The 23,681-nt window shown below is 44.7% G+C and overlaps 1 protein-coding gene across 4 annotated transcripts in view; it reads left to right on the top strand.

The window, feature by feature from the left end:
• Positions 1–23,681, top strand: part of syt19 (synaptotagmin XIX) — a 227,625-nt gene that overhangs the window by 126,288 nt on the left and 77,656 nt on the right. For all 4 annotated transcript variants that reach the window (XM_070899628.1, XM_070899629.1, XM_070899630.1 and 1 more), the window contains 3 exons: positions 13,664–13,851; positions 20,472–20,611; positions 20,735–21,130. In XM_070899628.1, coding sequence (XP_070755729.1) covers positions 13,677–13,851; positions 20,472–20,611; positions 20,735–21,130 — 711 coding nt within the window. In that variant the 5' untranslated portion in view covers positions 13,664–13,676. The remainder of the gene's footprint in view (positions 1–13,663; positions 13,852–20,471; positions 20,612–20,734; positions 21,131–23,681) is intronic.

Raw genomic sequence — 23,681 nt, 5'->3', positions numbered from 1 at the left:
TAAATTGCAGGCTATGACATTCTAGTCTTGTAAAGTTGCTGCTGGAGAACGGTCTCTTCCCATTTCAGACAGATAATCAGCGTCAGACATTCCAGGTCAGATATAACACAGCCAGTTTCAGATCAAACTGCCCTCTACCCCGCCCCAACTGCGTGCCGGCCCCAACCTCAGAAAAGAAAAAAATCCTTCCAGTGTGACATTTTATTCACTTCTCACATCAGCCATCCTGTGGATTCTCTGAGTGAGATTACCAATTAGTGGAATTGAGGATAATTGGGTTTCAATCCAAATGATGCTCCTGGAATTTACCTGTCTCCTATGTTAGAATAAAAAGACTCAAAAAAGTAGAGAAAATATTTATTTAAATTGGGGAAATTAAGAAAAAATGAAAATTTTTAGGTTAGGAATTGCAATTATTCAATGTCCACCAGGAATAGGATTGAGACTATCTAAACTCATTTACAGTGCAGCATATAAAGGAGATTTTCATCTCATCAGCCTGGGCTGGAAGAGAAAGGTTTAGCCTTTTGGGTGCCTGCCAGTTTTCATATGCAAATGAGGTGCTAATGAGAGGACACCACTGCAGGTCGGGAGTATAAGAGCTGGAGCGTGGGCCCTGAAACATCATGGGCCACCCCAACCTGCGAGAGGACACCACCACAGGTCGGGAGTATAAGAGCTGGAGCGTGGGCCCTGAAACATCATGGGCATACCACTCCAATTCCAGCACGAGTCGTCCCAAGTGTGCTACGACTTCGAGGTGGGTGGCTGGGTGACGTCATCAAGGCCCAGGTCGCCGGTTGGAGTGTGGACAGGAACATCAGCGGGGCCCAGGCACAGCGGAGGAGCGGGGAGGTCGGGGCGGATGAGCGGCAAGAGATCGTGGCAGAGGTGCGGCGAATGATTGAGGTGGAGGAGCAGTGAGAGATCGTAGCTGAGATGTGACAAGAGATGAGCGGCAAGAGATCGTGGCAAAGGTGCGGCAAATGTTTGGTGCAGAGGTCTGGTGAGAGATCGTGGCGGAAGTGTGCCGAATGTTTTGTGGTGGAGCAGTGGCGAGAGATTGTGGCAGAGGAGTGGTCAGAGATCAACGGTAAGAGATCATGGCGGAAGAATGTTGAGAGATCGTGGTGGAGGTGTGGCGGAAGAGCGGCGAGAGATCGTAGCGGAAGTGCAGCAAATGAGGTTGCAGTGCCCAGAAGAGCCGAGGGCCCAGGGGCAGCACGGGCCAGTCCACACTGCGATATGAGTGCGCACTAGATCCGTGCAGCAGAGCAGGTCTCCAGTCGTCCTGGTTAATCATTGCCACTGGATAAAGGCCTAGCTCTGTCAAGCCAGTGTGATGGCTGATGTGCAACGGTCACCACACGTTAAAAAAATCCACGCACAGATATCTTCCATCCCTGGAGTTCAGGACTGGAATATCGGGTCCTCCATTGAAACATCTGTGAACTCATCCCTTTTGGTGTGGAAGCAAGTCATAGAAACATAGAAACATAGAAAATAGGTGCAGGAGTAGGCCATTCGGCCCTTCATGCCTGTACCACCATTCAATAAGATCATGCAACAAGTCATCCTTGTTTGAGGGACCGCCTATGATGATAATGAATGATTTATTAACATTCCTTTCACAGTTTCCCAGCATTTCTGCTGGGATATTGTTGACTCATACACCTGCACGTGTAAACTGTTGCGAATAATGTTTTTAAAGAGTCCTTCCTTGAGACAACTAGAATTTACAGTCCATATTGTAATATATTTTCTTGTGTCTTTTTTTGTTTCTTCTTCTGAGGAGTTCAGGTATTTTTGTGGCAACCATTGGGCCAATGGCATTTACCACCAATCTCATTAATAGTACTAAAATGGGTTTCCAAATGAGAATCCCGCTTATTTGGAAGAGCAGGACCAATAGAAGGATGCAAGACAGGTCTGGCTGCAACAAGGTGCTCTACACCCAGCAACTGGCCCCTGCACTCGCAGTTACAACCTCCACCTATCATCGAATCATAGAAAAATCCAGCCTAATCCTACTTTCCAGCTGTTGGTCCATAGCCTTGTAGGTTACTGCACTTCAAGTGCACATCCAAGTACGTTTTAAACACGATGAACATTTCTGCCTCTACCAACCTTTCAGGCGGTGAGTTCCAGACCCTCACCGCCTTCTGGGTGAAAAATGTTCTCCTCTACTCCCCTCTAATCTTTCTACAGCAATTACTTTAATTCTATGGTTATTGACCTATCTGCTAGGGGAAATAGGTCCTTCCTATCCACTCTATCTAGGCTCCTCATAATTTTATACACTTCAATTAAGTCTCCCCTCAGCCTCCTCTACTACAAAGAAAACAACAGCCTAACAAATCTTTCCTCAGCTAAAATTCTCCAGTCCTGGCAACATCCTCTTAAATCTCCTCTGTACCCTCTCTAGTGCAATCACATCTTTCCTGTAACATGGTGACCAGAAGTGTACACAGTACTCTAGCTGTGGCCTAACTAGTGTTTTATACAGTTCAAGTATAATCTCCCTGCTCTTATATTCTATGCCTTGACTAATAAAGGAAAGTATCCGGTATGTCTTCTTAACCACATAAGAACATAAGAAATAGGCTCAGGAGTAGGACATTTGGCCCCTCGAGCCTGCTCTGCCATTCAATAAGATCATGGCTGATCTGATCATGGACTCAGCTCCACTTCCCTACCCGCTCCCCATTACCCTTTACTCCCTTATCGCTCAAAAATCTGTCTCTCTCCACCTTAAATATATTCAATGACCCAGCCTCCACAGTTCTCTGGGGCAGAGAATTTCATAGATTTACAACCCTCTGAGAGAAGAAATTTCTCCTCATCTCAGTTTTAAATGGGCGTCCCCTTCTTCTGAGACGATGTCCCCTACTTTCAGTTTCCCCTATGAGTGGAAATATCCTCTCTGCATCCACTTTGTCGAGCCCCCTCATTATCTTATAAGTTTCAATAAGATCACCTCTCATTCTTCTGAACTCCAATGAGTATAGGCCCAACCTACTGAACCTATCCTCATAAGTCAACCCCCTCATCTCCGGAATCAACCTAGTGAACCTTCTCTGAACAGCCTCCAATGCAAGTATATCCTTCCTTAAATACGGAGACCAAAACTGTACACAGTACTCCAGGTGTGGCCTCACCAATACCCTCTACAGTTGTAGCAGGACTTCTCTGCTTTTATACTCTATCCCCCTTGCAATAAAGGCCAACATTCCATTTGTCTTCCTGATTACTTGCTGTATCTGCATACTAACATTTTGCATTTCATGCACAAGGACTCCCAGGTCTCTTTGTACTGCAGCACTTTGCAATTTTTCTCCATTTAAATAGTAATTTGCTTTTCTATTTTTTCTGCCAAAGTGGATAATCTCACATTTTCCCACATCATACACCATCTGCCAAATTTTTGCCCATTCACTTAGCCTGGCTATATCCCTTTGCAGATTTTTTGTGTTCTCCTCACAATTTGCTTTCCCACCCATCTTTGAATCATCAGCAAACTTGGCTACAATACACTGGTCCCTTCATCCAAGTCATTAATATAGATTGTAAATAGTTGAGGACCCAACACCGATCCCTGCAGAACCCCTCTAGTCACTGTTTGCCAACCAGAAAATGACCCATTTATCCTGACTCTCTGTTTTCTGTTAGTTAACCAATCCTCTATCCATGCTAATATATTACCTCCAAACCTGTGAGCTTTTGCCTTGTGTAGTAACCTCTTATGTGGCACCTTATCGAATGCCTTCTGGAAATTCAAATACACCACATCCACTTGGTTCCCCCTTATCCACCCTGCTCGTTACATCCTCAAAGAACTCCAGCAAATTTTTCATAAAACCATGCTGATTCTGCTTGATTGAATCATGCTTTTCCAAATGTTCCGCTACTGCTTCCTTAATAATGGACTCCAACATTTTTGCAATGACAGATGTTAGGCTAACTGGTCTATAGTTTCTTGCTTTGTGTCTGCCTCCTTTTTTAAATAGGGGTATTACATTTGCGGTTTTCCAATCTGCTGGGACCGCTCCAGAATCAAGGGAATTTTGGTAGGTTACAACCAATGCATCCACTATCTCGCTTAAGACCCTAGGATGTAAGCCATCAGGTCCAGGGGACTTGTCCACCTTTAGTCCCATTATTTTACCTAGTACTACTTCATTAGTGAAAGTGATTGTATTAAGTTCCTCCCTACATATAGTCCCTTAATTATCCACTATTCGGATGTTTTTAGTGTCTTCTACCATGATACAAAATATTTGTTCAACGTCTCTGCCATTTCCCTGTTCTCCATTATTAATTCTCCAGTCTCATCCTCTAGGGACCAACATTTACTTTAGCCACTCATTTCCTTTTCATGTACCTGTAGAAACTCTTACTATCTGTTTTTATTTTTTGTGCTAGTTTACTTTCATAATCTATCTTCCCTCTGAATCATTTTTTTAGTCGTTCTCTGCTGGCTTTTAAAAATTTCCCAATCCTCTGGTCTCCTACTAGTCTTGGCCACATTGCATGCCTTTGTTTCTTTTCTACCTGTCCTGCTACCTTCAGGGATCTGTGGACATGCACATTCTGTGTCCCACCCAAGGGCTCTCTGTTCCTCTACACTTCTCAGTATCCCACCATTTATTGTGTATACCCTTGCCTTGTTAGCCCTCCCCAAATGCATTACCTCACACTTCTCCACATTGAATTCCATTTGCCATTTTTCTGCCCACCTGACCAGTTCCTGCAGTCTACATCTTTCTTCTACAGTATCAACTACAAGGTCAATTTTAGTATCATCTGCAAACTTCTTAATTATGCCCTACATTGAAGTCTAAATCATTGATATATGGCCACAAAAAGCAAGGGACCTACAGTGAGCCCTGCGGAACTCTACTGGGAGCAGCCTTCCAGTCATAAAAACACCCATCAACGCTGACCATTTGCTTCTTGCCACTGAGCCAATTTTCGATCCAACTTGCCACTTTTCCTTGGATCCCATGGGCTTTTACTTTCTGACCAATCTGCCATGTGGGACCTTGTCAAAAACCTTGCTAAAATTCATGTAGACTACATCAAACGCGCTATCCTCATTGACCCTCCTCAAGTTATTCAATCAAGTGAGTCAGACACAACCACTCTTAACAAATCCATGCTGACTGTCCTTGATTAATCCGTGGATTTCTAAATGATGATTAATATTGTCCCTCAGAACTTTTCCATTAATTTTCCCACCAGTGAGGCTAGGCTGACTGGCCTGTAATTATTTGGTCTATCCCTTTCTCTATTTTTTAAACAACTGTACAATGTTAGCAGTCTTCCAGTCCTCCGGCACCACACCTGTAACCTCCGCTATTTCCTCCCTTGCTTCTCTTAACAGCCTGGGATACATTTCATCCGGGCCTGGTGATTTATCTACTTTCAAAGATGCTAAATCCCTTAATACTTCCTCTCCCACTTTGTTTATATCTAATATTTTGCATTCCTCCTCCTTAACTACAATCGTCCCTCTCTTTTGTGAAGACAGATGGAAATATTCATTAAGAATCATACCCACGTCTTCGGCCTCCACACACACATTTCCTTTTTGGACTGAATCGGCTCTAATCTTTCTTTAGTTATCCTTTTGTTCTTTAGGTATTTATAAAACATCTTTGGGTTTTCTTTGATTTTACTTGCCAATAGTTTTTCATGCCCTCTCTTTGCATTCCTAATTTCCTTTTTATTTTCACCCCTGCACTTGCTTTACTTCTAAGCTTGCCGCTGTATTTAACTCTCAGTATCTGACATAAGCTTCCCATTTTTGCCTTATCCTACCCTATATGCCACTTGACATCCAGGGGACTCTACATTTGGGAACACCACCCTTTTTCTTTGTGGGAACATATTTGCTTTGATCTCTCACTATCTCCTCCTTGAATGCCTGCTATTGCTCTGATGCTGATTTGCCTTCAAGTAGCTGTTTCCAATTCACTTTTGCGAAATCACATCTCAGCTTAGTAAAATTGGCCTTTCCTCAATTGAGAACTTTTACTCCTGGTCTATCTTTGTTCTTTTCCATTATTAGACTAAATCGAACTGAATTATGATCACTACCACCAAAATGCTTTCCCACTGATACCCCTTCCACCTGCCCAGCTTCATCCCCTAAAACCAAATCCGGAACTGCCCCCTCTCTTTAGCTACGTACTAGCTAAGAAGATTCTCTTGAATGCATTTCAAGAATTCTGCGCCCTTTATAACTTATACACTGATTCTATCCCAGCTATTATTAGTGTAGCTGAAATCCCCTATTATTTTTGCACTTCTCAGAAGTTTGCCTACATATTTGTTCTTCTAGCTCCCTGTGACTATTTGGGGCTATATAGTATACTCCCAGCAGTGTGATTGCCCTTTTTTTGTTCTTCAGTTCAACCTATATGGCGTCACTTGCTGATCCTTCTAACACATTGTAAGTGTCAGCTGTGGCTCAGTGGGTAGACACTTGCCTCTGAGTCAGAAAGTTGTTGGTTCAAGTCCCACTCCAGGGATTGGAGCACAGAAATCTAGGATGACATTCCAGTGCAATGCTGAGGGAGGTGTCATCTTTCAGATGAAATGTCTGCTCTCTCAGGTGGACGTAAAAGATCCCATAGCACTATTTCGAAGAAGTGTTATCCCTGGTGAAACAGTTGCATAAGGCTGTTGCAGCTGTGATCTGTGGAAATGTGCAGAGAATGGAGGAGTCCATCTCCAACATGAGCACCACCAACTTGCAGGCGATGGGGACAATGTGCTGCTCCATTGCATGGAGCAGCAAATGTGCCAGTCACACAAGAACATGCTAGTTGTGGACAACAGATGGCAGATGCTTATTGACCTCATCTCGAGGAGAGGTATAAACATAGACTTGGCCTTCATCACTCCACTAATGTGCAGCAAGGTGCTCCGTGCGAGCAGGGAAGTGCGGGTGGCTCATGAGAGGGATGATGGTGAGAGGGGACCTGGAAATGGGGGTTCCTCTCAAAGCGACATACTTCTCCCCCATTGCCTAACCCTCAGTCAGAGCCACACATGCTTCCTTGGATCCTGATGGCTAAGTCTGCCCCTGCTCACTCGCAGGAGTAGTAGTCTTTGGCAGGGCCATCACAGGCTCCAAAACCCAGAGGACATCTGCCAAAAGTGTCAAAGCAGTTACAGCAGAGAAGTGAGCAGCCTGCCTCTATCTCTGCTGAAGCCACTGGGGTTGCACCTCGTAGAAACACGTGGAAAAGAAAAGACTCAATTGTAGATGCACATGGGTAAGCACATGGGTGTATGAAAATATGTTAGTGATAAGTTTCAGTTATATTATTGGCACAGATAAATATATTTCTTTTCACCACTTTTCAGCCTTATCCATTTTTGTCTACTACCCAGGAAGTGGCCTTGTCACTTGGAGCGAATGGGGATTTGGGTGAGAGGAATGGCTGGTCATTGTAGGGCTGCTTTATGGTGTTGTTGGGGAGGGGGGAGCTTAGTACAGCATCTGGGTACATTGGAGCAAGTTAAGTAAATCTGGCCATTATGAGGCCACCCCCGGGCCTCCCCGGCAGCAATGTGCGCCACTGCTGGTGCCATCTCCACCTCAGATTCCTCCTCCTCCTCTTCTGAAGCGGCTATGTGCTCTGCACCTTGCTCCTCCAGAAGCTCCAATCCTTGCTGCTGCGCTATGTTGTGCAGCGTGCAACAAACAACAATGATTCTGGGGAACCATAGAAATTTACAGCACAGAAGGAGGTCATAAAACCCATCATGTCTTGTGCCGCCGACAAAGAGCTATCCAGCCTAATCCCATTTTTCAGCTCTTGGTCCATAGCCCTGTAGGTTACGGCGCTTCAAGTGCATAGCTAAGTACTTTTTAAATGCTGAGGGTCTCTGCCTCTACCACCATTTCAGGCAGTGAGTTCCAGACACCCACCACCCTATGGGTGAAACAATTTCTCCTCAGATCCCCTGTAAACTTCCTACCAATTATTTTAAATCCATGCCCCCTGGTTATTGATCTCACTGCTAGGGGAAATAAGTCCCTTCCTATCCACTCTATCTAGGCCCATCATAATGTTATACACCTCAATTAAGTATGCCCTCAGCCTCCTCTGTTCCAAAGAAAACAACCCCAGCCTATCAAATCTTTCCTCATAGCTAAAATTCTCCTGTTCAGGCAACATCCTCGTAAATCTCCTCTGTACCATCTCTAGTGCAATCACATCTTTCCTATAATGTAGTGATCACAACTGCACGCAGTACTCTGGCTTTTGAAGGGCTTCTCCAGATTTGTCAAGGCATCTGAAGCACATTTTCAGCATGCCTATTGCTTGCTCTATGACAAATCTGGTGGACATGTGGCTGTCACTATAATGCTCCTGGGCCTCAGTATTTGGCCTCTTCCAGGGTGTCATGAACCACATCTTCAGTGGATAGTCCTTGTCTCCAAGCAACCAGCTGGTAAGTCCGTTTGGAGGTGTGAAGAGCTGAGAGAGGGTGGACTGGCACAGCACGAAAGAGTCATGGCAGCTGCCAGGGAATCTGGCACACATATGCATGATGTTTTTTTTATGGTTGCTGTTCCAACCTCTGTCATTGAATTACAGCATGCAGATGACACTTGCGTTTATGCTGACTTGGAGGTCGAACTCCAAACCATCGTCGACACCTTCACCGAAGTGTACAAGAGTTTGGGCCTTACATTAAACATCCATAAGACAAAGGTTCTCTACCAACCTGCCCCGCCACACACTACTGCGTCCAATTATCAAGATCCGTGATAAGACTTTGGACAATGTGGACCATTTCCCATACCTTGGGAGTCTACTGTCAACAAGAACAGACATCAATGACGAAGTCCAACACTGCCTTCAATGCGCCAGCGCCGCCTTTGGTCATATGAGGAAGAGAGTGTTCAAAGACCAAGATCTCAAACCCGGCACCAAGCGCATGGTCAACAGAGCAGTAGTGATACCCTCCCTCCTATATGCCTCAGAGACATGGACCATGTACAGTAGGCACCTCAATACGCTGGAGAAGTACCACCAACGCTTCCCCCGCAAAATCCTGCAAATCCATTGGCAGGATAGATGCACTAACACCAGTGTTCTCGCTCAGGCCATCATCCCCAGCATCAAAGCATTGACCATGCTTGAGCAGCTCCAAGGATGGGCCACATCGTCTGCATGCCCGATACTAGACTCCCAAAACAAGCGCTCTACTCCGAGTTCCGACACGGCAAGTGAGCCCCAGGAGAGCAGAGTAAACGCTTCCAGGACACCCTCAAATCCTTCTTGAAAAAGTGCAACATTGCCACCGACTCTTGGGAATCCTTAGCCCATGACCACTCAAAGTGGAGGAGAAGCATCCGAGAAGGCGCCGAACACTTTGAGTCTCTTTGCCGGGAGCATGCGGAAGCCAAGTACAAATAGCGGAAGGAGCGTACGACAAATCAAGCACCTTACCCACCCGTCCTTTCGACCACCACCTGCCCCACCTGTGACAGAGACTGTAGATCCGCATTGGTCTCATCAATCACCTTAGAACTCATATTAGCGTGGAAGCAAGACATCCTCGACTCCGGGGGATTGCCTAAGAACATTGAGGGAGTGGATGCTCTTGGCGGTTCTCCTGAGTGATGTGGGGGTACCTTAAAGGCCACATGTGTGCAGTTAATGATGCCCTGCACCTGTGAGAAGCCAGCCAGTGCCGCAAAGCTGTGCGCCCATTCAGTAACACTGGCTTCATCAGTGGCAAAGTTGACATAATTGGCTGACTTGTCAAACATGGCATCGATCACCTGGGTGATGCATCTGTGGGGGGTTGACTGCAAATCCCTGCAAATGTCTGCTGCAGATCTCTGGTAGGAGCCTGTTAGCTTGAAAAAGCAGTGTCTATCTCTGGTTACCTTAATAATCAGGTTCGATGCAAACCAACAAGGTGGATATATTGTGTTTATTCAGAGTTCAGGACGGAATATAGCACATGAGTTATACAGCAAAAGCATACGACCGTGACAAGCAGTTCTCCAACATGTTATGTCCAGAATAATCTAATGTGATTGAGTACTGTAGACGTGAGTAAGTGTGACCTTAGTCTCTTTATTCTAACTCCAGAGTGTTGGTACAGCATGGGAGGCCTGCTTATGCTGGGATCCCTTGGGACTCCAACAGATATGCCCTCTGGTGGCGGAGGAATGCTAGTTACATAGGGTTGCATACATAACATGGCAAATATCCATCTCTTCCTTTCCTTTAGAACCCCAAGAGTGTTAACTTCGATGAGCAGGGTCCACTCTCGAAAGAGCATTCAACCAGCTCACCTTGGTGTGGTTTTCCCTTCCCGACCTAATGGTGCTTCTTTTATCCTCTTTTTAGGGGTGACCTGTAATCGAATTATTGACAGGGCTATTCGACCTATGGAGGCACCCTTAAAAACTTATTACCCAATAGTACTTTTAGTTCTTTGTCTCCACTTGTCGATGAAGACCCACCCTGAAGGAGGGATCTTTACAACCATTACGCATCTTTCTAGTTTACAGTTTTGAAGACCAATCCATCCATCTGGACACCTCTTATCTGTCAAGCCCAGTTCCCTCATAGCTATAGTCTCTTATCGCATCCTGCCTTGTCTGCCTGCTCCAACCGGTGCATGTCTCAGGGCAACCTTAGGCCTTTCAATCAGGAATCCCAAGCTCGAACTATCTTATTTCAGCCAGGCGTCATCGATACCCTATCTCACATTCCTTCAATGTCTTTTATACCAATTAACTTTTAATATCTGTTAAACAAATTCCAAATTCTACCTTGGCATTATAATTGGTTATTAGTAATAATGATAGAAGGCTGGGCCTTCATTGGCCAAATTAAAGACTAAGTCAAAATGTTATGCATTCTCTAATCTAACTAATTAAAAACACTGTCTCAGGAAAGCGAAACTTAAGCATTCTCAGGTAAAACATAGCTTATACATTAACCCTTTTCTTTCCTCGAGCAGAAACATACAATCAATAAACACAGTATCATTTTCAGATAACCCTAATTTCTAACAAACCGGAGGTGAAGAAGTTGAGGGCAATTGTGATTTTGGCAGCCACTGTTAAGGAGTGTCCACCAGGTCCTCTGGGCAGCAAGTCTTGTTCCAACAATCTACAAATATCTGCAATGGCCTGGTGCAATAGCCTGAGCCTCCTAAAGCACTGCTGCTCCGTCATGTCCAGGAAGCTCATCCTCTGACTGTACCCTGTGTTGGGGGTATTGCCTCTGACATGGTCCAACCCTGTGCTGATCCCCTCTCCTGTGGAGCATCAGGTCGGTGAGGAGAAGGCTGCTGGTGTTGTTGCTGCTGGTGTGGCTGGTGATGTTGGTGCTGGGGCTCATCTTGGTCTGATTCTGAGGTCCAAGGTGAGACAGCAGAAGTGGCACCCATGCTGATCTAATAGATGGCAAGTTAAGTGGAGATCGGAGGCCCATTCCTCAATATAGTGATAATGACTAGCAACGTGGTGAGTGTAGCTTCCAAGGTTGCAGAAATGACCGGCAAACAAAAAGCTAAATCTCAGCACAAATTGGAGTCAGTGAGAGCCTTTCCATTAGCCAAGTAAGCAGGAATAATGTTGGAGCATTTATGGCTGTGGTTTTTCCTACATCGGTGGGTCTGTGGCGGGTGACATCGGTGGTAGGTCGTGGCCTCGCTGTTGGCTGCATCCCAGCCTCTGACATGACTTTCCTCTGATTGGGCTTGTTAAGTCCACCCAGCAATTTTCCTGGTCAATTGAAGGAACTGTGTCAAAGTAAATCAGCCAGTTTCCTTAAAGGGACCATGTGTAAATTTACTTTGACATTTGTGCTGTCAGTGGTCCACAGCATTGAGGTGCTGCAAACACTGACAAACACTGTACAGGGGTGCATGGCTGCACCCAGGCTCTCCCATGACTGACTCCATAGATCACAAAACATTACTGCAAAGCCACACTAAACCTCATCTTACTGTACTATTCATCATATCCCTATCACTCTGCCTTTCCTACCCTACTCCTGCATGTCCTTACTCACACCAACTTACCTTGCAACTCACCCATCCCTCTTTATCTACATTATCATTTCCCCATCTCACTAGTCACCCCTCACACTCACCCTCATCCTAGGCCAATCATACCAAATAACAACACACAAGGGTAGAGACTTGGGTGTTTTAATCAATGTTCATCTGAAGTTTATATTAATGTGCTGTCAAACATTGAAATCTTTATTTTCAACACTTTGCGTTCTTGAACAGATTTGTGAGCACCTTTGGAAGTGGCTTAGTGAGTTACAGTGAATGGTGAGACATAATGGTACCCCCTGGAATGCTGATGAGTGTGAAAGGAATGGCTTGGCATTGTTGGGATGCTTTATGATGTTGGTGTGGGGTGGTGCCAACCTGATGCATCATGTGGCAGCCAGGGTGTACAGTATCAAGTGAAGTAAATCGGGCCATGGTGAGGCCATCCCTGGCATCCTGGGCAACGATGTGGTCGGATGCTGATGCCCTGTGTCCTGTGCAGCACTGCGGGGAAGGTTGGTGTTGTTATTGGTGCTGCTGGTGTGCCTGGTGATGCTGGTTTTGGGGCTGATCATGGTCAGATTCTGAGGACCAAGGTGAGAGAGTATAAAGTGCTCTCGTGCCGATGGAATAGATGGCAGCTAAAGTAGAGATGACAGTAGTGATCTGTCAATGGTGGGAGAGGTCATGGAGTCAGACTGGATGGAGACTTGTGTAAAGACTTGCAGCATTCTGAATCTGTTGTGGAAATGCACTTTAGGGAAGCTAATGGTTAAGAGAACATTTCTCAATCAGCTGGGAGCTTTGACTTGACATTTGAAGATGTCAACTCATCAGCTGACCTCCTGCCTCAGTTTCACAGGCGAGGTCTAGGCACATCGGGAAACCAGTGGGCGACCTGTCAAATTCAAAAAGCTGGGGAAAAAAACACAGTTAAGTGTCTGTAAACAAGGCACTAATGCTTTTTATTGGGTGCCCTGCCGCTGAGTGTTGGGTCTGCTCAGTGCTGGCAGACACGATATTGGGAAATGTAGATGTGCGCGTTTTGACAGCAGGTGCCCGATCTGCTGTCAACCATTTTTAAATTTCACAGCTGACTTGCCACCCAAGCTGTCCGCTGAGCGCCGGCAAAATCATGGCCGGTGTGTTTTTCCCAGCTGTCAATGAATGGACTCACACAATCTCCATTGACCTTCACAGTTGAGGTTCCCGAGGTGCGTGAATCCTATGCTCAAGAAGTTAAAGCCAAAAGCTGCTGTTAAAAAGCCTCTTAAGGGTCTCAAAGCAAGCATTTAAGTACTTCAATGAGGTTGCAGGCCTCTGCTGAGCAGGTCCACACACTCGGGATTGAAAAAAGTCCGGCCAATGTGATTGAATTGGGCCGTATGCTGCAAAGTGGCCTGCAGCCAAACCCATTCAAAGCCACGGCACTGCATGTGACTATAAAGCTCACAACAGCTCTTACCTTCTGTGTTCCCGGACATATTATAAACAAGAGTTTTAAATTGATTGTACAGTATTTTTTCCGACTGCCTTAAAAACCTATTAGCAGAAACCTACCAGCTGCATTCACTAAAGTGTTCTCTTCATGGAACTTTGTTTTACCTTTCAGGCACAAGTGGAACATGGGTAGTACCAGCAAATTCCTGGCTTTTATTCAAAACATGAACATTAATCTGAGCAACACAATGAAAATCGGCCTGTTGGTTGCAGCCGCCCTTTTTCTTTTGGTATCCATGATCATTCTAGGGTGGCAGATCTACCATTACTGCAAACACAGAAAAGCAAAGAAAACACAAGGTGGGTTCTGGGTAAATTCTAAAAAGAAAATGTCTGAGATTATTCAATGCATCGCATTTCATGTTAATCCTTACCTGTTTGACACTAAATGCAATGCTAAATGCCATTGCCATCATAATCTATGACAGTAATGCCATGTAGTAACATGAAAGCCATATCATCCCTCGTGCCCTTGTACACGAATCACTGAAAGTTAACATGCAGGTACAACAAGCAATTAAGAAAGCAAATGGTATGTTGGCCTTTATATCAAGAGGATTTGAGTAAAGAAAGACAGACTTGGATTTATATAGCTCCTTTCACGACCACCGAATATCTCAAAGCACTTTACAGCCAGTCAAGTACTTCTGAAGTGTAATCACTATTGTAATGTAGGAAACAGGTATAAAAGTAAAGACATCCTACTGCAATTATATAGGGCCCTGGTGAGACTGCACCTGGAGTATTGTATACAGTTTTGGTCTCCTTTCCTAAGGAAGGATATTCTTGCCATAGAGGGAGTGTAACAAAGGTTCAGCAGACTGATTCCTGGGATGGGGGGATTGTCCTATGAGGAGAGATTTGAGTAGACTAGACCAATATTCTCTAGAGTTTAGAAGAATGAGAGATGATCTCATTAAAACATACAAAATTCTTACAGGGCTTGACAAGGTAGATGTAGAGAGGATGTTTCTTCTGGTTGGGAGTCTAGAACCAGGGGGCACAGTCTCAGAATAACGGGTTGGCCATTTAGGACTGAGATGAGGAGAAAATTCTTCACTCAGATAGTGGTGAATCTTTGGAATTTATAATGGGGAACAAAGAAATGGCAGACCAATTGAACAAATCATTTGGTTCTGTCTTTACGAAGGAAGACACAAATAACCTTCCGGAAGTACCAGGGGACCGAGGGTCTAGTGAGAAGGAGGAACTGAAGGATATCCTTATTAGGCAGGAAATTGTGTTAGGGAAATTGATGGGATTGAAGGCCGATAAATCCCCGGGGCCTGATAGTCTGCATCCCAGAGTACTTAAGGAAGTGGCCCTAGAAATAATGGATGCGCTGGTGATCATTTTCCAACAGTCTATCGACTCTGGATCAGTTCCTATGGACTGGAGGGTAGCTAATGTAACACCACTTTTTAAAAAGGGAGGGAGAGTAGTAGGGAAAATGTTGGAATCAATTATTAAACATGAAATAGCAGCGCATTTGGAAAGCAGTGACCGGATCGGTCTAAGTCAGCATGGATTTATGCAGGGGAAATCATGCTTGACAAATCTTCTGGAATTTTTTGAGGATGTAACTAGTAGAGTGGACAAGGGAGAACCAGTGGATGTGGTGTATTTGGACTTTCAAAAGGTCCCACACAAGAGATTGGTGTGCAAAATCAGAGCACATGGTGTTGGGGGTAATATACTGACGTGGATAGAGAACTGGTTTGCAGACAGGAAGCAGAGAGTCGGGATAAATGGGTCCTTTTCAGAATGGCAGGCAGCGACTAGTGGAGTGCCGCAGGGCTCAGTGCTTTACAATATACATCAATGATTTAGGTGAAGGAATTTATGTGTAATATCTCCAAGTTTGTAGATGACACTAAACTGGGTGGCGGTGTGAGCTGTGAGAGGGACGCTAAGAGGCTGCAGGGTGACTTGGACAGGTTAGGTGAATGGGCAAATGCATGGCAGATGCAGTATAATGTGGGTAAATGTGAGGTTATCCACTTTGGTGGCAAAAACCCGAAGACAGAATATTATCTGAATGGCGGCAGATTAGGAAAGGGGGAGGTGCAACGAGACCTGGGTGCCATGGTACATCAGTCATTGAAAGTTGGCATACAGGTACAGTAGGCGGTGAAGAAGGCAAATGGTATGTTGGTCTTCATAGCTAGGGGATTTGAGAATAGGAGCAGGGAGGTCTTACTGCAGTTGTACAGGGCCTTGGTGAGGCCTCACCTGGAATATTGTGTTCAGTTTTAGAAACATAGAAACATAGAAAATAGGTGCAGGAGTAGGCCATTCGGCCCTTCTAGCCTGCACCGCCATTCAATGAGTTCATGGCTGAACATGCAACTTCAGTACTCCATTCCTGCTTTCTCACCATACCTCTTGATTCCCCTAGTAGTAAGGACTTCATCTAACTCCTTTTTGAATATATTTAGTGAATTGGCCTCAACAACTTTCTGTGGTAGAGAATTCCACAGGTTCACCACTCTCTGGGTGAAGAAATTACTCCTCATCTCGGTCCTAAATGGCTTCCCCCTTATCCTTAGACTGTGTCCCCTGGTTCTGGACTTCCCCAACATTGGGAACATTCTTCCTGCATCTAACCTGTCTAAACCCGTCAGAATTTTAAACGTTTCTATGAGGTCCCCTCTCATTCTTCTGAACTCCAGTGAATACAAGCCCAGTTGATCCAGTCTTTCTTGATAGGTCAGTCCCGCCATCCCAGGAATCAGTCTGGTGAACCTTCGCTGCACTCCCTCAATAGCAAGAATGTCCTTCCTCAAGTTAGGAGACCAAAACTGTACACAATACTTCAGGTGTGGCCTCACCAAGGCCCTGTACAATTGTAGCAACGCCTCCCTGCCCCTGTACTCAAATCCCCTCGTTATGAAGGCCAACATGTCATTTGCTTTCTTAACCGCCTGCTGTACCTGCATACCAACCTTCAATGACTGATGTACCATGACACCCAGGTCTCTTTGCACCTCCCCTTTTCCTAATCTGTCACCATTCAGATAATAGTCTGTCTCTCTCTGTTTTTACCACCAAAGTGGATAACCTCACATTTATCCACATTATACTTCATCTGCCATGCATTTGCCCACTCACCTAACCTATCCAAGTCGCTCTGCAGCCTCATAGCATCCTCCTCGCAGCTCACACTGCCACCCAACTTAGTGTCATCCGCAAATTTGGAGATACTACATTTAATCCCCTCGTCTAAATCATTAATGTACAGTGTAAACAGCTGGGGCCCCAGCACAGAACCTTGCAGTACCCCACTAGTCACTGCCTGCCATTCTGAAAAGTCCCCATTTACTCCTACTCTTTGCTTCCTGTCTGACAACCAGTTCTCAATCCATGTCAGCACACTACCCCCAATCCCATGTGCTTTAACTTTGCACATTAATCTCTTGTGTGGGACCTTGTCGAAAGCCTTCTGAAAGTCCAAATATACCACATCAACTGGTTCTCCCTTGTCCACTCTACTGGAAACATCCTCAAAAAATTCCAGAAGATTTGTTAAGCATGATTTCCCTTTCACAAATCCATGCTGACTTGGACCTATCATATTACCTCTTTCCAAATGCACTGCTATGACATCCTTAATAATTGATTCCATCATTTTACCCACTACCGATGTCAGGCTGACCGGTCTATAATTCCCTGTTTTCTCTCTCCCTCCTTTTTTAAAAAGTGGGGTTACATTGGCTACCCTCCACTACATAGGAACTGATCCAGAGTCAATGGAATGTTGGAAAATGACTGTCAATGCATCCACTATTTCCAAGGCCACCTCCTTAAGTACTCTGGGATGCAGTCCATCAGGCCCTGGGGATTTATCGGCCTTCAATCCCATCAATTTCCCCAACACAATTTCCCGACTAATAAGGATTTCCCTCAGTTCCTCCTCCTTACTAGACCCTCCGAACCCTTTTATATCCGGAAGGTTGTTTGTGTCCTCCTCAGTGAATACCGAACCAAAGTACTTGTTCAATTGGTCCGCCATTTCTTTGTTCCCCGTTATGACTTCCCCTGATTCTGACTGCAGGGGACCTACGTTTGTCTTTACTAACCTTTTTCTCTTTACATATCTATAGAAACTTTTGCAATCCGTCTTAATGTTCCCTGCAAGCTTCTTCTCGTACTCCATTTTCCCTGCCCTAATCAAACCCTTTGTCCTCCTCTGCTGAGTTCTAAATTTCTCCCAGTCCCCGGGTTCGCTGCTATTTCTGGCCAATTTGTATGCCACTTCCTTGGCTTTAATGCTATCCCTGATTTCGCTTGATAGCCACGGTTGAGCCACCTTCCCTTTTTTATTTTTACGCCAGACTGGAATGTACAATTGTTGTAGTTCATCCATGCGGTCTCTAAATGTCTGCCATTGCCCATCCACAGTCAACCCCTTTAGTATCATTCGCCAATCTATCCTAGCCAATTCACTCCTCATACCTTCAAAGTTACCCTTCTTTAAGTTCTGGACCATGGTCTCTGAATTAACTGTTTCATTCTCCATCCTAATGCAGAATTCCACCATATTATTTTGGTCTCCTTATCTGAGGAAGGGTGTTCTTGCTATTGAGGGAGTGCAGCGAAGGTTCACCAGACTGATTCCCGGGATGGCTGGACTGACATATGCGGAGAGACTGGATCAATTTAGTCTTTATACATTGGAGTGTAGAAGGATGAGAGGGGATCTCATAGAAACGTATAAAATTCTGACGGGACAGGACAGGTTAAATGCGGGTAGAATGTTCCTGATGTTGGGGAAGTCTAGAACCAGTGGACACAGTCTTAGGATAAGGGGTAGGCTATTTAGGACTGAAATGTGGAGAACCTTCTTCACTCAGAGAGTTGTAAACCTGGGGAATTCCCTGCCGCGGAGAGTTGCTGATGCCAGTTCATTGGATATATTCAAGAGAGAGTTAGATATGGTCCTTACGGCTAAGGGGATCAAGGGTTATGGAGAGAAAGCAGGAAAGTGGTACTGAGGGAATGATCAGCCATGATCTTATTGAATGGTAGTGCAGGCTCGAAGGGCCGAATGACCTACTCCTGCACCTATTTTCTATGTTTCTATGTTTCTCTACCACAGAGGCCTGTGGAGGCTCAGTCGTTGAGCATATTCAAGACAGAGATCGATAGAGTTTTGGATATTAAGGGAATCAAGGGATATGGAGATCGGGCAGGAAAGTGGAGTTGAGGTAGAAGATCAACCATGATATTAAATGGCAGAGCAGGCTCGAGGGGCCAAATGGCCTAATCATGCTCCTAATTCTTATGTTCTTATATTATTAATGGCAGCACTAGATTATTACATTGCAGTAGTATGGGACAGTGAGAGTCACATTCAAACATCAGTGAGATACAGAGTGGCATTTAATTAGTTTTTAGTCATGCACAACCTCAGTCCCACAAGTCTTGTGCCACAACATTACCTCAACACAGCTGCTCCCACCTTGGAGGTGTTGTCAAAATGGTATTTTCCTATTTTGTCCCCTGCTAGTTCTATCGACCCAGAAAGGTTAGGGTTTGTGCTAAATAACACAGGAAACTGCGGCAAGGCAGGAAATGGTTGCATGTGCCACACAAAGCCTTCTCTGCCCAGTGACATTTGCAAAATGATAGAGCATGAAAGTAGGCCAGAAACAATCTTGAATCATGGAGAAGGAGGAGCCAGTCAGAAAAGAAGCAGGTTCATTTAAATTTTCCCCAAAACTTTTTCATAAACTTGCAGTCGTGATATCAGACCCTAACGTGAGGTTAATCGCACAAATCTGAGCACTGCAGGATACATTGTGATTGATTTAACCTCATATTCTTTTATTATTTTGGGGGATTTAATAGTTAGGAGATAAAGAATAATTGTGTGAGGGTCCACTCCTGGCAGGGAGGCCTAAACTTTCCTTCTGGGGCTTGGAGGAGCACTTTTGCCCCACAAACATATATTTTTTAGTCTTTTCGGAGCTGATCCTTTTCTATCCTGGTCGGCTTGGTGGGAAAGCTAGGATTTCCCCAACTCAGGCCTGAGTTAAAATTGCAGTTGCCCGTGCACATCATCAGTATGCAACATGCATATGTAAAGAAGGATCCTGCCCGATTTTGGTGGGTGTCCTTTCCACCTGCTCAGGAGAGCAGATTAAAATCATGGACAGTGGGATCCTGGGAACTGCAGGGCTGGTAAGTAAGGCATGGTATTTTAACTGCCGACCCGCTCAGTTTACACGCTAGCATCAGGGTATGAGGGAAGGTTGGAGAAACTCAGTACTTTCAGGATCAAAGAGAGTGACTGAGAGGGCACCTTATAGAGTTGTATAAGACAGTGAACAGTAGAAAAAAGGTAAATCTGGAACACCAATTTAAATTACACCATGACAGTAAGTCAAGGTTTAGAATAACAAAAAGTAAACTTAGAACCAACGGCAGGAAGTTGCACAGGGTTATCAACATACAGAATGTATTTCTGAGTATAGTAGCAGTAAACAAAATCCCTGGAATCCTTTACAAAACAGGTTCTGTAAGTTCTTTGCGGTTGGATGAGCTCTCCAAATCTATCATGTGAACTTGTGAAATATGTTGTAACGTAACACAAATAAATTCTAGGTTTTGTAGACCCTCACTTACGATATAAAGACTAGGTATGAAATTCCCAGTACCCTATACGTCCATGAATGATATCAAGAACGAGTGTAATATCATTCTGTGCATGTCACTGAACATTGCACCAAAAACATTGAAAGGCTACCAAGAATATACACATAATAATATAAAAAATGGTGCTTGTGAGTCAGTCTCCAATATGCTGCACCAGGGGGTGATGGGTCCAGGTTTGGGACTGTGGTTTCCCATGTAGTGCCTGATTTTAATCATTCCATTAATATTTCCTGTGTAACTTTCAACTAATATTGTGTTTGTAGCAAAAAAGCCTGTGGGCGACACTGATCCTAAGAAGCACTATACAGAAAAAAGCAACTTATCTTCACGCAGCAACTCTACAGACTTTCTGGGCATGTCTGATGAAGATGAGTATTCAGATGTGAAAAAACACGATTACAAGGCAAGTGAATTTCAGGATTGTTAATATATTTATTCTTTGACTTGACAAGTTAAAACAAAATATGTTACACATTGATTAATGCATTCTTACAATGTGGTTGTGTGTGTATGTGTCTTTTTTAAGGTATACAGGCTGCAAGAGAGTATACAAAAGCTAAACCTTTATCTTCAAAGTAGAGACCCTGATGTTCTTAAACTGATTCAATCGAACGACGATCTCACCACTGACTTAAAGGATGAAGTTACAGGAAAGTTGACATTTTCTCTAACATATGATAAAAAACAATCAAAATTACAACTGACAGTTTCAGAAGCATCTGATCTTTCTGCTCGACACTTCAATCAGAGTGCTGACACTTTTGTTCGGGTAAAGCTATTTACCAGTTTACCACAATACCAATGCATTCTTCACCAGTGGGACACGAAGATTGTGAAGAACACTAGAAATCCCACTTTCGGAGACCAGTTTACCTGTTCTATTGAAAAGAATATCCGCAGGAAGGCTACTTTAAAACTTGAGGTATATTTTTTTTATTCTAGTACTTAAATCCTCCTGCTGCCTTTTTATGTTTATTCAAAGACCTCATTATCGCAGTCTTTTTTTACCAATGTCAACAAGCCACTGAGCTTGGGGCTCAGGTAAAGTGTTCTGTTATATCTTGGCCATAGAGGGAGGCTCTCTCATCGCTGCTGTCTGCTCGCTGTCCTCCTCCTGTTGTCAGGTTCCTGCTTTGTGTGACAATCATAGACTGAATAGTTTATTGCTGTATATTGTTCACCAGAGGAGAGATCACAGACATCTGTGTATGAATGAATTTAGCGATGCACCTCATTTCTTGGTTCTGAATGCTTCTGTTCCTTGTATAACAAGTGCTATGGTTTTGAATTATGAATCGTTGTGAAGTTATGATGTTTTTATATTTTATTATCTGTAACAACTTTTTGTCGTAACATTCTTTCAGTGCTTCACTAAGTATGGCACAAAAACACTAAAACAAGTTATAATAATTTAGATATCAAATTCACTATTAAATTGAAGACTGCATATTGTAATTACGGTTCTTCAGCTTTTCCAGAGAAATAATCGATTGTCTTCTCTCTCCTGCAACTACTTTGTAACAACACCATTGGCTCTAATTAAATCAACCTGGCTTGGTTTGTTAATGTAACATTTTTATGTAGCAAGGAATATTGAAGTGGCATTTACTTCTGCTTATTGCAGCTGTATTTTCAAGATAACAAATAGATTAATGTACAAATAGCTTGTATTGCTGTTAATATTGACTTGAGTCAAATCCTTATCACAGATTATTATTAACCCTTAACTGGATCAGTCACACCTTAACTCAGACAAACTGCTACCCTAATTTGATGAAAGTCAAAATATTAATCCCTAAATTATTAGAATCAACATGTACGCCTTGAAGTCAGTCAGGCCCGCAGGTGAAACGAATAAGCTTGCCTTCTCACACAGAGATGGTTTGGGATACAGGAGATTATGAACTAGGGACAATAAGGAAAATAAATATTTTTTAAAACATCAAAAATATATTCCCTGAACCAAACATATGCTAATTTGGTTGGCTGTGATCACATAAAGCTGCAGTTAAATTCTACCTAAAAGAACTAGTCATTCCTTATTTTTAAACTTTGCAGTCATTGTTAACAACTGAATGGCTTGCTAGGCAACTTAATAAGGCATTAAAAGATAACCATGTAGGAGATGCGAGAGGTGAGAGTATCTACCCTTAACATTCGACCGAGTTTGGCACCAGGGAATTTGGCTCGAGCAAAACTGAGGTTCAATGATGGTCACATCCTCCAGTGGTTTGCATGATACCTGATACAAAAGAAGATGGTTGTGGTTGTCAGAGAGCAATCATTGCAACCCCAGAAGGTCACTGCAGGCGTTCTGCAAAAAGCATCTTTGAACCAACCGTCTTTAGCTGCATCATTCATGACTTTCCCTCTATCATAAGCTCAGAAGTGGGACTGTTTGCTGTTCAGTTCCATTCACTACTCCTCCAATAATGATCCCTGGGCTGACAAATGACAGGTAAAATTCACAGAAGTGTCAGGTAATGATCATTTCAAACAATAGAAAGCCCAGCCATCTCCCCCCCTGATCTTCACTGGCACCACCATTACCAAGTCCCCCACCATCAACATCTTGGATGTCATCATTGACCAGAAGCTTAACTGAATGGGCCAAAAAGAACACTCTAGTTACTTGAGCAGCGCAAAGTCTGGAAACTCTGCAACAAGGTGCTCAGCCCCTGCCCTCTCAAAAGTACTCAGCCCCTGCCCCCTCAAAGGTGCTCAGCCCCTGCCCCCTCAAAAGTGCTCAGCCCCTGCCCCCTCAAAAGTGCTCAGCCCCTGCCCCCTCAAAGGTGCTCAGCCCCTGCCCCCTCAAAGGTGCTCAGCCCCTGCCCCCTCAAAAGTGCTCAGCCCCTGCCCCCTCAAAGGTGTTCAGCCCCTGCCCCCTCAAAGGTGTTCACCCCCTGTCCCCTCAAAGGTGCTCAGCCCCTGCCCCCTCAAAGGTGTTCACCCCCTGCCCCCTCAAAGGTGTTCACCCCCTGCCCCCTCAAAGGTGTTCACCCCCTGCCCCCTCAAAGGTGTTCACCCCCTACCCCCTCAAAGGTGCTCAGCCCCTGCCCCCTCAAAGGTGTTCACCCCCCTGCCCCCTCAAAGGTGCTCAGCCCCTGCCCCCTCAAAGGTGCTCACCCCCTGCCCCCTCAAAAGTGTTCACCCCCTGTCCCTTCAAAGGTGCTCAGCCCCTGCCCCCTCAAAGGTATTCACCCCCTGCCCCCTCAAAGGTGTTCAGCCCCTGCCCCCTCAAAAATGCTCAGCCCCTGCCCCCTCAAAGGTGCTCACCCCCTGCCCCCTCAAAGGTGTTCACCCCCTGTCCCCTCAAAGGTGTTCAGCCCCTGCCCCCTCAAAGGTGTTCACCCCCTGTCCCCTCAAAGGTGTTCAGCCCCTGCCCCCTCAAAGGTATTCACCCCCTGCCCCCTCAAAGGTGTTCACCCCCTGCCCCCTCAAAGGTGTTCACCCCCTGTCCCCTCAAAGGTGCT

This window comes from Pristiophorus japonicus, chromosome 14, assembly GCF_044704955.1.
Source record: "Pristiophorus japonicus isolate sPriJap1 chromosome 14, sPriJap1.hap1, whole genome shotgun sequence".
In the NCBI taxonomy this organism is placed as follows: Eukaryota; Metazoa; Chordata; class Chondrichthyes; family Pristiophoridae; genus Pristiophorus; species Pristiophorus japonicus.
This window is presented reverse-complemented; position numbering and strand designations above follow the sequence as displayed.